Here is a 12,449-nt window from a genome sequence, read left to right on the forward strand (position 1 = left end):
GAGAGCAGAGGCCAAAGGAGCCGACTCCGCCGACAGTCTGGAACCAGACAGCGCGGAAATGGGTCTTCTCCTGAGCTCTCCTGCAAACGCACTTCAAAGGCACTGAATGCAGGAGTCAGAGGTCAGACGGAGAGAAGGAGACTGCACTCAGCTCTAATGCAGCCGAGGGAGGGGGAGGGCGGGGCACACAGAGACTGGAAATCCCCTGGTGGAAGGGCAATCGGAAATTCCATTTGGGTTTTCGGAGAGAGGCCAGGCATTCGTTTGGGGGGCAGGGATGACTGAGGAAGAGAAGGAAAGAGAGAAGGCTCCAGATGGAGAGAAGAGAGGAACGGAATGAGACAGGAGGCAGAAATAAAGATAACAGAGATAAAGGACACTGAGGGTGAGAAGAAAGGAGGGAGGAGCAAATGCAAATCACAAGATCCCAGGTGTCCCCCAACACACTACTCAAAAGGCCACACATGGCCCTGGCTGGTGTGGCTCAGTGGGTTGGGTGCCGGCCTGTGAACCGCGGGTCACCGGTTCTGTCCCTGGTCGGGGCAGGGGCGTGTGCCTGGGTTACGGATGGGGTCCCTGATTGGGAGTGTGTAGGAGGCAGCCAATTAATGTTTCTCTCCCTCTCTTTCTCTCACTTCCCCTCTCTCTAAAAATAAATAAAATCTCTTTTTTATATATATAAAAAAACAAGGCCGCATACACACACACAAGCGCTCACGCTCACATACACACTCACGACTTAGAGACCTGGGCTCTAGAGTTGACTCTGCTCCGGGAATGCTTTGTGACCTTGGGGAAGACCAGCCTCCCTCTGGGCCTCAGCATCAGTGAGGTTAAGCGGGTTCCAGGAAGGCCAGGGCATGTGGGCAACAGGGTCTAGGAAGGCAAAACCTCACCGGGATGTTTCCCTCACATGGCAGAGGGCCCCAGCTGGGCAGGCACTGAGGGCGACCTCAGGAAGGGCCTCGGGCCGCAGGGACGCAGCGCTCCCTCTCCAGAGGAGGAAACAGGCTGCAGGTGGCAAAGCAGCTCACTCAACACAATGCAGCCAGGACAGGAGCCCCCCCCACCACCACCACCACTGGGAGACCCCATGACGCACCCTCTGCCAGCAGAGCAGGGGGGAGCTGCCTTTCCTGAGCCTGTCCCATCAGAGGCTCAGGACAGGTCTGGCTGGCACTTCTTAGGCGCCCAAATGTGGGCACCTGGTTCTTGTCCAGAGTGGGAGTGAACACATCTGCAACACCAGCGCCAACAGTGGCCGGGCGCTGACTCATCCACTGCCTGTTCTAGGTGCTTCACGCTCTTAATTTACTGGCTCCTCACACGCACCTTGTTCCGAAGCTGAGCCCCATTAAACAGAGGAGGAAACTGAGGCACTCCCTGTTTAGGGATTGCCTAAGGTCACAGAGCCCCCTGCAGCCTCCCCAACCGTGAGTGCCCAGCCGCGCCTCCCACCCCCCACCCCCTGCTCGCACACCTTTTGAAAAGGAGGTCTCATCGCGCCTTGGGCAGCCCAGCCTGCCAGCTCTGCCCCAGCTTCCCACCCACTCCTCAGGCCCAGCAAGGGTGTGTAGCCCGGTCTTGGAAAGCTGCGGAGTAGGGGCAGCAGGAAGCCAGGGCCACGCGGGGATGGCTGCAAAGAGTCAGCTGAGGCCCCGAGGTGTCCCGACCCCGCACTCCTGTCTGGACACACCAACCGGCCCGCAGCACACGGCATCGGGGAGTCGCGCAGCGCGAGAAAGATGATCTGCGGCGACACCTCGTGGCCAAAAAGGCCTCCTGGCCCCAGGCGCCCCTGTTCCCTGGGACAGTGAAATGCAAAGAATTCCTCCGCTGGGGACCGCGTGCTGACCGCCCCAGGTGGGGAGGAGGAAGCTTGTCGTTTGCACCCCCCGCCCTCCGGGAGGGACAGACTCACGCATCCCACAACCACCTGGCATCTTTCCCCGAGCCCACAACGTCCCGACCTCATCGAACACACGCAACCTTCATCTAACGCGTGCATTTATGAAACACTCACATATGCCAAGCCCTGTTCCAGGGGCTAGAGATACAAAGATGAGCAAAGCGCAGATGCCTGCCCCTGTGGAGCTTGAGGTGGGGCTAGTGGGGAAACGCAATAACCAGCAAACATAAGAAATAAAATAATCCGGCTATTTTAGAAGCAGGAAAAAAAACAGTGACAATTCACGTGCGCGCGGGCGCGCGCACACAGCCCTTAGGGCAAACTCACAAAATCAGACGCCAATCAGACCATCCTGCCCTCTCGGTTCCTCTGGGGACTCTCCTGTCTCAGGGGGTGTCACCTCATCACAGGGTCCTCCTGCCCAGTACTCTCCCCTGTCACATAGCTCCTCTTCTCTGGAGGTCTCCTGACCCCAGGCTGGCTGGGCCCCACCCAGGGCACAAATGCTCAGGCCAGGCTGCCTGGCTGCCTTGCTTGCCAGCTCCCATACCACCTGTGTGACCCGGTCAGGTTCCTTGCCGTCTCTGTTTCCTCATCTGTTAAAAGGGAAAAAATAGTAGTTCCCACTTCAGAATCATGGGGGAGGGAGGGACGCAGTTAACGAGCGCAAAAACACTTCTAATAGCATCTTGACATAGTTTTGTTATTATTAACGTCTGTTTAGGTGTTTCCCTCCTGGCCGAGTTGATGGAGGTTAGACAGTGAGCTCATCCAGGAAGGACCAGCTGAGTCATCACTGCGTCCCCTGCTCCAGAGTCGGGTTTACGGAAGGCTCTCGGAACGTGTTTGCTCGGTACATTCGGTGGTTCCTTCTCTCGCCACTTACGGAGTGCCTCCTGCACGCCAGGTAGTACTGAGAAGTGAGGGAAGTTTCTATCCACTGAAGGAAGAGTAATTTCTAGGCCATGAGTTCTCAAATTTTTTTGGTCTAAAAACCTCTTTACACTAAAAAGAAAAAAAAATCAGGATACCAAAGAGCTTTTGTATATGTAAATATCTATAGCTATTTGCCATATTAGAAACTAAAACTGAGAAAACTTTTGAATACTTACTAATCCTTTAAAATAACCACCTCATTGCATGTTAACATTTTTATGAAAGTAGTTGTCTTTTCCAAAACAAAATAAAATAGTGTGAAAACATATTTTTTGCATTTTCTCAAATGTCTTCAATGTCTTGGCTTAATGAAAACTGAATTCTCGTGCCGCACTCGATCTGTGCGAGATGTTGCTTTGGTTCGCGTATATGAAAAAAAGAAATCCAGCTCAACATTCTTCTTCGTAAAAATTGAGAATACTAACACCCCGCCGTGTCCCCGGCTTCGCTTACTACCGAGCAACCAGACAAGACAGGTCTGACCGACCAAGGTAGACTAGTCGTGTGTGGTTTCCGGGAGAAGGCGTGGCCTGGCGTGCAAAGGAGCGGCTGGGCTGGGATTGGACGGCAAATGCGTCCTTCTGCGCATTGCCCCCGCCCCGACTCCCGCCCCTCCTCCCTCCTGAGTAAACCCGGTAACCCAACGCCTGCGTCTTAGCGAAGGTGGTCACTTCCGCCTGCCCACTTCGGGACTTTCCGTTCCCGCTCGGGTTTCCGCCGAGACGACTCGAGCGCCGAGACGGAAGTAGCCTGAGCGTGTGGGCGGGGCTAAGTGCAACAATGTCCGCCGCCTTGCTGCGGCGGGGCCTGGAGCTGCTGGGGGCCCCCGAGGGTGAGGAGATCCTGCGCGGAGGCTGCGGGCGCGGGCAGGGGGCGGCTGGGGCTAAGGGCGGGATTCCGGAGGGTGCGGAACGATCCAGTCAGGGCTTATCCTGGGTGGGATGGTACCCGGCTCTCCCTCCGACCCAGGTCCGTCCCTCTCTCTTCCACTATAGCCCCCCAGGCCGCGCCAAGCCAGGCCAAGCCGAACGGGGCTCCGGTGAAGCGGGCCCGTAAGGCGAAGGCGACCCAGGCTGGGAAACTGCGGAATTCGGCCAAGGGAAAAGTGCCCAAGTCGGCGTTGGGTAAGCTCAGGAAGGGGGCTGGCCGTGCTGCCCCCAGGGTCGGGATCTGCAGCCCGGAGGAAGAGGCACTTGAGGCAGGGCTTAAAACGTTCGCCAGGCATTTCTAGAATACCTACTGGGTGTCATGCACCGAGTGGAGTCCCGGTAACACGGAGTGAGCGAAACACATCGTCCCAGTTCTCGTAGTGTGCAGCCGTACTGGGGGGAGAGGCATTAAAGAGCTTCAGGATCAGCCCTGGGTGGTGTGGCTCAGTGGACTGAGTGCCGGCCTACAAACTGCAAGGTTCCCGGTTCAATTCCCAGTCAGGGCACATACCTGGGTTGTGGCCCAGGTCCCCAGCTGGAGACACGCGATATTTCTCTCCCTTTCTTTCCTCTTCCCTTCTCCTCTTTCTAAAAATAAGATCTTTAAAAAAATTTTTTTAAATAAGGAGCTTAAAAATCAGCTAAGTTTGATGAGGGCTTTGAAGACGACCTGTGCTCTGAGAGGGAATTCAGATAAAAAGCCAAATCAGACTTCTCCGAGGGAACGACATTTAAGTCCAGAGCTGAAGGAAGCATAGAGCGAACCACAGGGGCCCGTATCCTAGAGAGGAGAGCCTATGCAGAGTCCAGAAGTTTCAAGTGACTGAAAATTTGAAAGGAAGAAGCCCAGTAAAGGTGACATGTAGGGAACAAGGGTCAGAGATGGAGCATTTAATAGTTAATAGTCTGAGCCCGGAGCTGTTCTAAACACTGTGGATGTTCACTCATTTAACCCCTCACGGCAGCCTTGAGGGCGGTGCAGGTGGCAGCCATGCAGCGTGTCTGCAGAGCCCTGCTCTCACCTATTCTGTGCAAGTGGGAGGTGCTGTGACCGGGGCAGGGGTGAGGGTGCAGGGATGAGAGAACTGCAGGGGGAAGACGGAGGGGGTGTGGGGCGTTGATGGGCTGCAGTGGTGAACTGGCTATGAGAATGGGGGAAGAGGGAGGCACGGAGAGCAGAGCCCAGTCTCTAAAGAGCACCGTGAGGGATGCGGTGCCACTTAAGGAGGGGCAGGATGGTGGGAGGATACGTGGCAGGAGTCGGTGAGCTCCTAGAGTGTCTTCGAACCCCAGGACCTGGTGGGTAAGCAGTGCTCAGGCATCTGTTAAAGAGGACTGCGAGTTCCCAGGAGGAAACAGCCCGAGCAGAAGTGCGGAGGCAGAGAAGTGAGGCCATTGGAGCAGGCGATGTGGGTGTGCAGAGCACGGGACGCCAGAGGTGCCCTCGTCCAGCCCAGACCTGGTCCCATAATGGCTACCTCCTTGATGAGGGAGGGGACCCTCAAGCCTCAGTGGCCAATCTCAAGGACACCGCTGTGGCAGCCACCTCTGTAAACTAGACACCACCTCTTGCCTGGATGGTTGTGAAAGCCTCCCAGCTGGTCTCTCACCTTCCACCACCCCCACCACCTGCCACCACCTGCCCAATCTTGTTTTCAGCACAGCAGCCGATGGGACCCTATAAAATCCCATCGAACCCCTCTCTTCTCTGCCCCGCACCCTCCTGTGAAGCCCAGGTTCTCACAGCTCCTGATGAGGCCCCACATGTCTTTCCCCTTCTGCTGTCTCCTCTCCCCTTCCGGCCACTTTCTGTTCTTCAGATGGCATTAAGTCACAGCTCGCTCCAGGGCCTTTGCACAGGCTGTTCCCTATATCTAGAATGCCCTTCCCCCAGACAGGACACTCTCCCTTGAGTCTTTGCTCAGACGTCATTTCACTGAGGCTTTCCCAGACCCTCAGGTTTAGAACTGCAACCCTCTGGCCTTGGCATTCCTCATCCCCACTTACTGCAAAACATGCCGCCCTCTACACACTGTTCGCCACCTCTCCCCCCGCTGGCAGGTGAGCCCCATGAGAGCAGTGTTTGCCTGTGGGTTTCCTGCTGCAGGCTCAGCATCTATACCAGTGCCTGACACACAGTAAGCACTGAGGACATGCTTGTTGAGTAAGTCCCTTGAGCCTCAGGGAGCCAAGGGGCACTTTCAGCAGGATCCGTGTGGAGAGGCCAGGCTATCGCAGTAATGGAGGGAAGGGGACAAGGCCTTCGGCGGGGCTGTGGAGGGTGGGGGTGGTGTGGGTCAGGGAGCTGTCATGAGGAGACACAGAAGGCTTCCAGGGAGTGACTCAGAAATGACGCCACCTTGCCTACCCTCCACAGCCGAGTTCCAGAAGCGAGAGTGTCGGGGCTACCTTGGAGTGAACCTCAAGTTTATGACCAGTGCCAGGAGCACCGTGCCTGAGTCCGTCACCCAGCAGGTCTGTCGGGGACGGCTGTGAGGAGCAGCCTGGGTGTGGGGTGAAGGCTGGGCCACCCCCAGGCTCCTGCCTCGCTGTGCTGTGAGGGCTGTCCCCCGAAGGGCTGGGGGCAGGGCAGAGGAGGTGGGAGGCTGGGCCAGGCCCTGTCCCGAGTGGCAAGTGTGCAAACCAGATGAGGGGCAGCACTTGGCCGGCTGTGCCAGGGTGTGCGGCTTCCTCGTGTCCTGACTCCCACGCGCCTCCAGATCGTGCGCCAGAACCGGGGCCGCAAGGCCTGTGACCGGCCTGTGGCCAAAAAGAAGAAGAAGAAGGCTGAGGGCACCGTGTTCACTGAGGAAGACTTCCAGAAGTTCCAGCAGGAATACTTCGGCAGCTAGCCTCCCGGAGGGCTCGGCGGCAGAGGCACTCAGGCCCGGCGTCCCCCTCTGGCCTCACAGCCACTGCTGGCCCTGGGACCCGCTGCACACAGCGGGGGCCAGGGTGACGCAAGGAAGCCCCGGAGCTGAAGCCAGGGGCAGGCTGGCGAGCGGCTGGGGAGCTGGAAGCCTGGGGGAGGACTCCTACTCAGAAGGGGCTGGAACCCGCAGGCCTGGGAGGAGCGATCTCCCCACCGGAAGGAAACGTTTCTGACTGTTCTGTTTGCTTTGGCCGCAGGAGGGCTTCTTGGCTGTTTGCCGTGCAGAGGCCAGTTCCCGGGGCCTCGGGGCCACACCTCTAGGGTGGGGGGTGGCTGCTGGGTCCGCTTCAGGGTTCTAATAAATGTGGGCCCAAGACCTGTGTGTGTGCTGCTGCCTGACTTGCGGGTATTTGTTGTCTTCTGTGGCTCAAAGGGGCCTTCCCAGCCTTCCCCGCCTCCCAGCGTGGTTCTTAGAACCCCAGCTCGGGAGTCCTCCAATCCAGCCCCAGCACAGGCGGCCGCCTGGAGAGGTCACCTAGCATCTGCTGACACAGCCCAGAGGGGCGCCCGCCCCACGGGTGGCGGCCACAGCTGCCAGAGGCTTTGCTCCGTGGACCCTGCTTCAGGATCCGGGGAAAGGGGTGCTGCCAGCCCGGTGCCCAGCAGGTCTGTCAGGGTCGGCTGTGAGGAGGGGCCTGCGTGTGGGGTGAAGGCTGGGCCACCCCCCAGGTCCCTACCTTGCTGTGCTGTGAGGGCTCTCCCCCGAATGGTGAGGGGCAGAGCAGAGGAGGTGAGCACGGGTGCGGGGCATGTGTCAGAGGCCGCCTGTTTTCCTCCTAACTCTAACAGGAATTCGGGGAGTGGTGGGGTGACCCAGGAAGTGATTTCCAGAAACAAGGGTTCACACTCAGGTCTGTGCCCCCGCGCAGAAAGGCAGTGAGAGCTGGGGGCTGGGGCTGGGCCCCTTCCAGCCAGTACGGTGCCTGGCACAAACACGTGTTGATCAAATGCACGAGGTTTAGTGTGAAGGAGCCGAGTCCTAAAAGCCAGCGCCCCTTGGAGGGGTGGGGGGCTCCTGGAGAGGAGGGTCCTGGACACCTTTGGGCAGCTCTCCTCCTCCCTGCCACCAAAGGGCTCCATAGGCCATGGCCTTGTCTGGTAGAGGACTTCTGGAAGGTCCCTGTGGCTGGAGCAGCTGGAGAGTGAGTCTGCCAGCACCACAGCAGGTCCTTGTGTGCCGGGGGGAGGGGCTTCCACTGCCTCACCCACTGCCCTGGATGCCGTGCCTGGCCATTGGCCCGCTTTCCTTCCTTCCTGAGGGCAGGTGCAGCCAGAGCTGCTTGCGCAGAGCTGGATCTGACCCTGTCTGCAGGTGGCCCACCTGAGCAGCAGGAAGCAGGCCGCCCAGGCAGTCAGGGCAGCAGAAGAGGGTGCTGTGATTTGCTATTGTCCCACCTTCCTCAGATGTGCTGGCCCCAAAAAGGGAGTGGCTGGTATTATGCCTCAAATTCACACCCCTCCTTTCAGCCGAGCCTTAATGAGCCTGGTGGGGAGGCCATGAACCTGGGTGTCCTTGGCGACTTTCCCTTCCTCTCAAGCAGCTTAGCAAGCTGGCCCAGCTACTGGCCCCAGAAGTTTGTCAGAACAGGCTGACCAGCCACTGAGTTTGAGGGCCCTTTCTAACAAGGACACGTGCTGTTACCCTATCACTAGATTCCTGACCCCTCCCAGGGGCAGTGACAGCTGCCTCCTGGGGGAGGGCCAGAGTGGGGTGGCGTCCACATCCCCTTTGTGTGACTAACATCAGTTGTGTCCACCTGAGGTTATGGTCTAACGGGTCAGGAGGGACTTGGGGGGGTCTGTGTTTTAAGTCTCCTGAATGAGTCTGGTGCAGGCTCTGAAGGAGGGACAGTGAGTCACCACGTGGAAGGCAGTGGGGCAGATGCAGGTGCTGGCCATGAGTCCCAGGGCCTGGCCACTGAAGATCTGGAAGGAACACGGCCCATACGAGGACACTGCGTTTATGCACTGGAGGCGGCAGCCTGCCCCAGTGGAGACAGGGTGACGGATGTGAAGTGCCTGGGAGCACATGTCCCAGGTGGTTTGGGACAACTGAGACTAAGGGCAGGCATGTAGCTGAGGTGACCCTGTTTAGGCCGGTAAATCCCTATGAATTGAAGCTGCTTTGATGGGGTGATCGAGTTGAATTCAACTTCGGTATCTGGATGTGAGTTGAACTTCGGTATCTGGATGTGTGGCTCCCCTGCCTTGAGTGAGGGTCAGGGCCTTGTGGATCATTTTCCTGAATAGGTAAGACCTCAAAGATCACCAAGTCCACCTGGCTGGTGTGGCTCAGTGGATTGAGTGCCAGCCTGTGAACTAGAAGGTCACCAGCTCAATTCCCAGTCAGGGCACATGCAGGCCAGGTCCCCAGTAGGGGTGTGTGAGAGGCAACCACACATTGCTGTCTTTCTCCCTTCCCCTTAAAATTAAAAAAAAAACAACAACAAACACACACACCCATTTCAGCCCACCTGTGATTCACCACCCCCTCCAAGTGGGCTAGTTTCTCAGTTTCCAAGCCCTTCAAGAAAAAGGAACACCTGAGTTCACCACTCCGCTCGTAAGCCCCCTCCCCTTGTGAGGTGTCAGGTCACCTCACCTGGTTAGACTGGATCAGTGCCTAACCACCATGAGGGACATCCTCATCCCAGCCAGGCTCCAAGGTACCTAATTGACCTTTGTGGATAGGGAACAGGTCTGCCCCAGGAAATGAAGGGACCTCGCCAGCACGGGCCCAAGACAAAAAGAAACATCTACCTTATCCTACACTAAGCCAATCCAGTCCAAAGACCAGGGTCACAACAAGCAGCTCAAGTGGTTTCCCCTTGCTGCTGCTTCGCACCATGTCTAGGGAGGGCTAGCTGGGGGCCCAACCGCACAGTTCCTGCCAGGAAGTAACAAGACTGCAGGACTTTCTTAAGGTTTCTTCCGGCAGAAACCAAGAGCTGTTTTTCTCTGAATGACGAGTTCTAGGAAGAGGCATCTACAGAAAAATAAAAACTAGAAGTAACATCTAACCACCAGTGCACCCAGGGACTTCCATGACAGCTGCTGGCGAAGAGCCCAACTGAGGAACAAGCGGAACCTGGCTGCTCCTCCCTAACCAAGGGCTAACCTAAGCCCAACTCAGATGTGGGGAAACCACCCAGGAGCCTGCCGTGGGGGCTCTAGCCTGGCCTTTCCAGCGTAAGTCCCCACCAATCCTGCCCTATGGCACACAGGGCCTGGCACCTCTCTGGGACCCACCTGAAGCACGCCGAGTGCTCTTCCCCGGCCCCCCATGAAGAATCTAGTTCCAAGCTCCTCACTAGATCAGACGCAGGTCTGCACAGCACTTTCACTACAAAATAATTTATTACAACAGCTCCAGCACAAGCCTCCTATATACAAGCACACGCTACCCTACCTAGGGGGCCCTTTTCTTTCCCCTCGCCTTGCGCACCTCTTCTATCAGATCTTTCAGATACTGGATCTCCTTGGCCAAGGAGTCTGCCTTCTCTTTCAGAACTTCGTTTTTCTTTTCCAGCTCTTTACATTCCCCCGTGAGGGCCTCCTGCTCTGCCCTCTTCTTCTGGCGGTACCTAGTGGCTGCAGTCTTGTTCTGCTGCATCTTTTTCAGCTTTTTATCTAGTTTTTCACCCTTGACTTTCGCTGCCACCACCTTCTCCCCAGGAGGGTCATAGGGTTTGGGGCGCACAGAGCCACAGACGGCGTCTGAGGACAGCAAACTACTTGGGGAGGCCCCAGGGGCAGAGGGACTGTGCTGCGGGGAGCCCCGATCCGACTCGGGGCTCATGCATATGCCGCTGTCGTTGTCTGAGGCAGCTTCCTCCTCCTTTACACACTGAGGGATTATGATAATGTAGGCGGGGGAGTCTGACTTCCTGTCTCCTTCAGAGATGTCGACCTCGCTGCCTAGCTCTAAACTGAAAGAATGGTCCAAAGTGGACGACAGGGCCACCGGGGAAAGGGGACGAGGTTGCAGTACAGTAAAGGAAGCAACCTGGTCAGTTTTTGGTAAGCTTTCTGGAAGATGGCCAATTGGGTTCACTGTCTGGGGGGGCTCCTTATTAATCTCCTGGTTTAAGGGGTCAAGGAGACCACACGAGTCTTCCAACGTGGCCCAAAACTCATCCGGTGTCATTTCCAGGTCATCTAAACCTAACAAGGCATCAAAATCAAACTCGTTGAGATCCATTTTCTCCACCATCCAATCTGTCCCGGAGAAGGCATCCTCTGCAAAAGATTGGAAAGCATGAAATAAAATCAGCCAGATGCACAAGGCAACAAGTTCCTACGACGAGGTCTCACCGGAAAGGGAAGGACGGGCACTCACCCTTGCCGCTGTCTGAGGCACCGACCAACCCATCCACAGCCAGCCATTCGGAGGAGCCCGCCTTAGCCTTGTCGCTGGAGAACCCATGAGGTTTAAAGTGCTTGGCCACCTCCAGGGAGTCGTCTAAGAGACCTAGGCTTTCTTCAGCCCCCAAGCCCGACTGGTCGAAGGGGGACACGAAGTCCCCCACCAACACCTCGCTGCTCAGGAAACTCATCTCGGTCATGTTGTGGGGCTTTGCTGGAATCGAGGGATGTGCTTAATTCGAAGGTGTCTTTGTCGGTTACAGCAATGCTGCTGCTGAATGCCGTGAGAAGCCTGAATAGGAACCAGAAACCAAGTCCCATTAGCGACCCGTTGGCCAGGGGATTTCATCTTTCTACTCCCGAGGCGGGACGGGCAAACTCTCCTTCCCCGTACAGAATCGGACACACGTGGCCCCAGAGCCACTGTGCCGACCTTGCCAGTTCCCTGGTCGGGCCGCTCAAGATGGACGCCCTCCGAGCTCGGCCATTCCCCAACCGGCCGCAAGAGGAAGGCGCCGCTTCCTCATGCCCAAATACGGCCTCGGCCGCGCTGCCTCGCCCCCGCCCTCGGTGACTCACACCGCGCCGGCCGCCGCCCTGCCGCCATCTTGGGTGCTGCCACGTTTCGCGGGGCGCCAGGCGGGACTCCCGCGGGCTGGGCAGCAGGCCACCGGAGGCTTCTCCCCCTAGGGCCAGGCCGCTCTCCCAACGAAGACCTAGCGTCTCCGGAACACCCAAACAGCAGCCACGCGTGCCCGAGCGCTCGTAAAACAGCTTCCCCCTCCGCGACACCGCCAGGCCGCAGGCCGCACCCGATTAGGTCGTAAGCCCTAGCCGACCCAGGGGTGCACGGCCAGAGCGGTCCGACCCCGTACTTACGCCATGGCTTAAGCCGCTGGGGGGTGCCGCCGCAGAGCCTGGTGCTGCTGCTGCCGCTGCAAAGGCCAATGCTGCCGCAGGCACTGCTGCCTCTAATGCGCCATGGCGGCCGCGGACTTGCGGGAACGGAGGAGGGGAAAGCACACGCTCGCACAAGCACTCTACATCTGGGAACGGAAGGAAAAGAAATGGCCGTAGCAGCTTCACCACAGGTCTTTTATAAGCTTCCCTATGGGACGCATCACAGGGGAAATCCTTCCGCCGAGGCCACGTGACCTCCAACACCCACCCATTTGTTTTCATCTGTCAACACCCTACTATTTCCAGCCAATGACTTTTTCGTTCCGGGCGTAACTCTAAAGAGAGAATGAGTTATTTTCAAGGCCTCCAGAAAGGAAAGACGCACTACATTACAAGGCTTCTACGATCAAAGAGTCACATTTCCCTATGCCTCTAGAGAGCGCGGAAGGATCCACCGGACACTCCTCTTTCCGGTGTT

General features: G+C 57.4%; 2 protein-coding genes across 2 annotated transcripts; one reads left to right on the top strand and one right to left on the bottom strand.

The window, feature by feature from the left end:
• Positions 1-3,517: 3,517 nt before the first annotated feature.
• Positions 3,518-7,022, top strand: RPS19BP1 (ribosomal protein S19 binding protein 1). The gene is made up of 4 exons (XM_045834962.1): positions 3,518-3,677; positions 3,841-3,969; positions 6,152-6,249; positions 6,495-7,022. The coding sequence occupies exons 1-4, from the start codon at positions 3,626-3,628 to the stop codon at positions 6,624-6,626; spliced, it is 411 nt and encodes a 136-aa protein (XP_045690918.1). The 5' UTR covers positions 3,518-3,625; the 3' UTR covers positions 6,627-7,022.
• Positions 7,023-10,044: 3,022 nt separating this feature from the next.
• ATF4 (activating transcription factor 4) lies at positions 10,045-12,143 on the bottom strand. Its single transcript, XM_045834887.1, has 3 exons — positions 11,951-12,143; positions 11,046-11,363; positions 10,045-10,945 (listed from the first exon to the last, which is right to left on the bottom strand). Exons 2-3 carry the CDS (start codon positions 11,269-11,271, stop codon positions 10,116-10,118), a joined length of 1,056 nt encoding a protein of 351 aa, XP_045690843.1. The 5' UTR covers positions 11,272-11,363; positions 11,951-12,143; the 3' UTR covers positions 10,045-10,115.
• Between the last annotated feature and the right edge of the window lie 306 nt (positions 12,144-12,449).

This window comes from Phyllostomus hastatus, unplaced genomic scaffold (assembly GCF_019186645.2).
Source record: "Phyllostomus hastatus isolate PE091 unplaced genomic scaffold, TTU_PhHast_1.1 phas_contig_198, whole genome shotgun sequence".
NCBI classification, from domain to species: domain Eukaryota; kingdom Metazoa; phylum Chordata; class Mammalia; order Chiroptera; family Phyllostomidae; genus Phyllostomus; species Phyllostomus hastatus.

Excerpts from the sequence above, each read along its gene's own strand:
- RPS19BP1 (XM_045834962.1), top strand. The coding sequence starts at position 3,626 with ATGTCCGCCGCCTTGCTGCGGCGGGGCCTGGAGCTGCTGGGGGCCCCC. Across the intron at positions 3,678-3,840 it reads GCTGCTGGGGGCCCCCGAGG|CCCCCCAGGCCGCGCCAAGC; the intron begins GTGAGGAGATCC and ends CTTCCACTATAG. Across the intron at positions 3,970-6,151 it reads AGTGCCCAAGTCGGCGTTGG|CCGAGTTCCAGAAGCGAGAG; the intron begins GTAAGCTCAGGA and ends TACCCTCCACAG.
- ATF4 (XM_045834887.1), bottom strand. The coding sequence starts at position 11,271 with ATGACCGAGATGAGTTTCCTGAGCAGCGAGGTGTTGGTGGGGGACTTC. Across the intron at positions 10,946-11,045 it reads TGCCTCAGACAGCGGCAAGG|AGGATGCCTTCTCCGGGACA; the intron begins GTGAGTGCCCGT and ends AATCTTTTGCAG.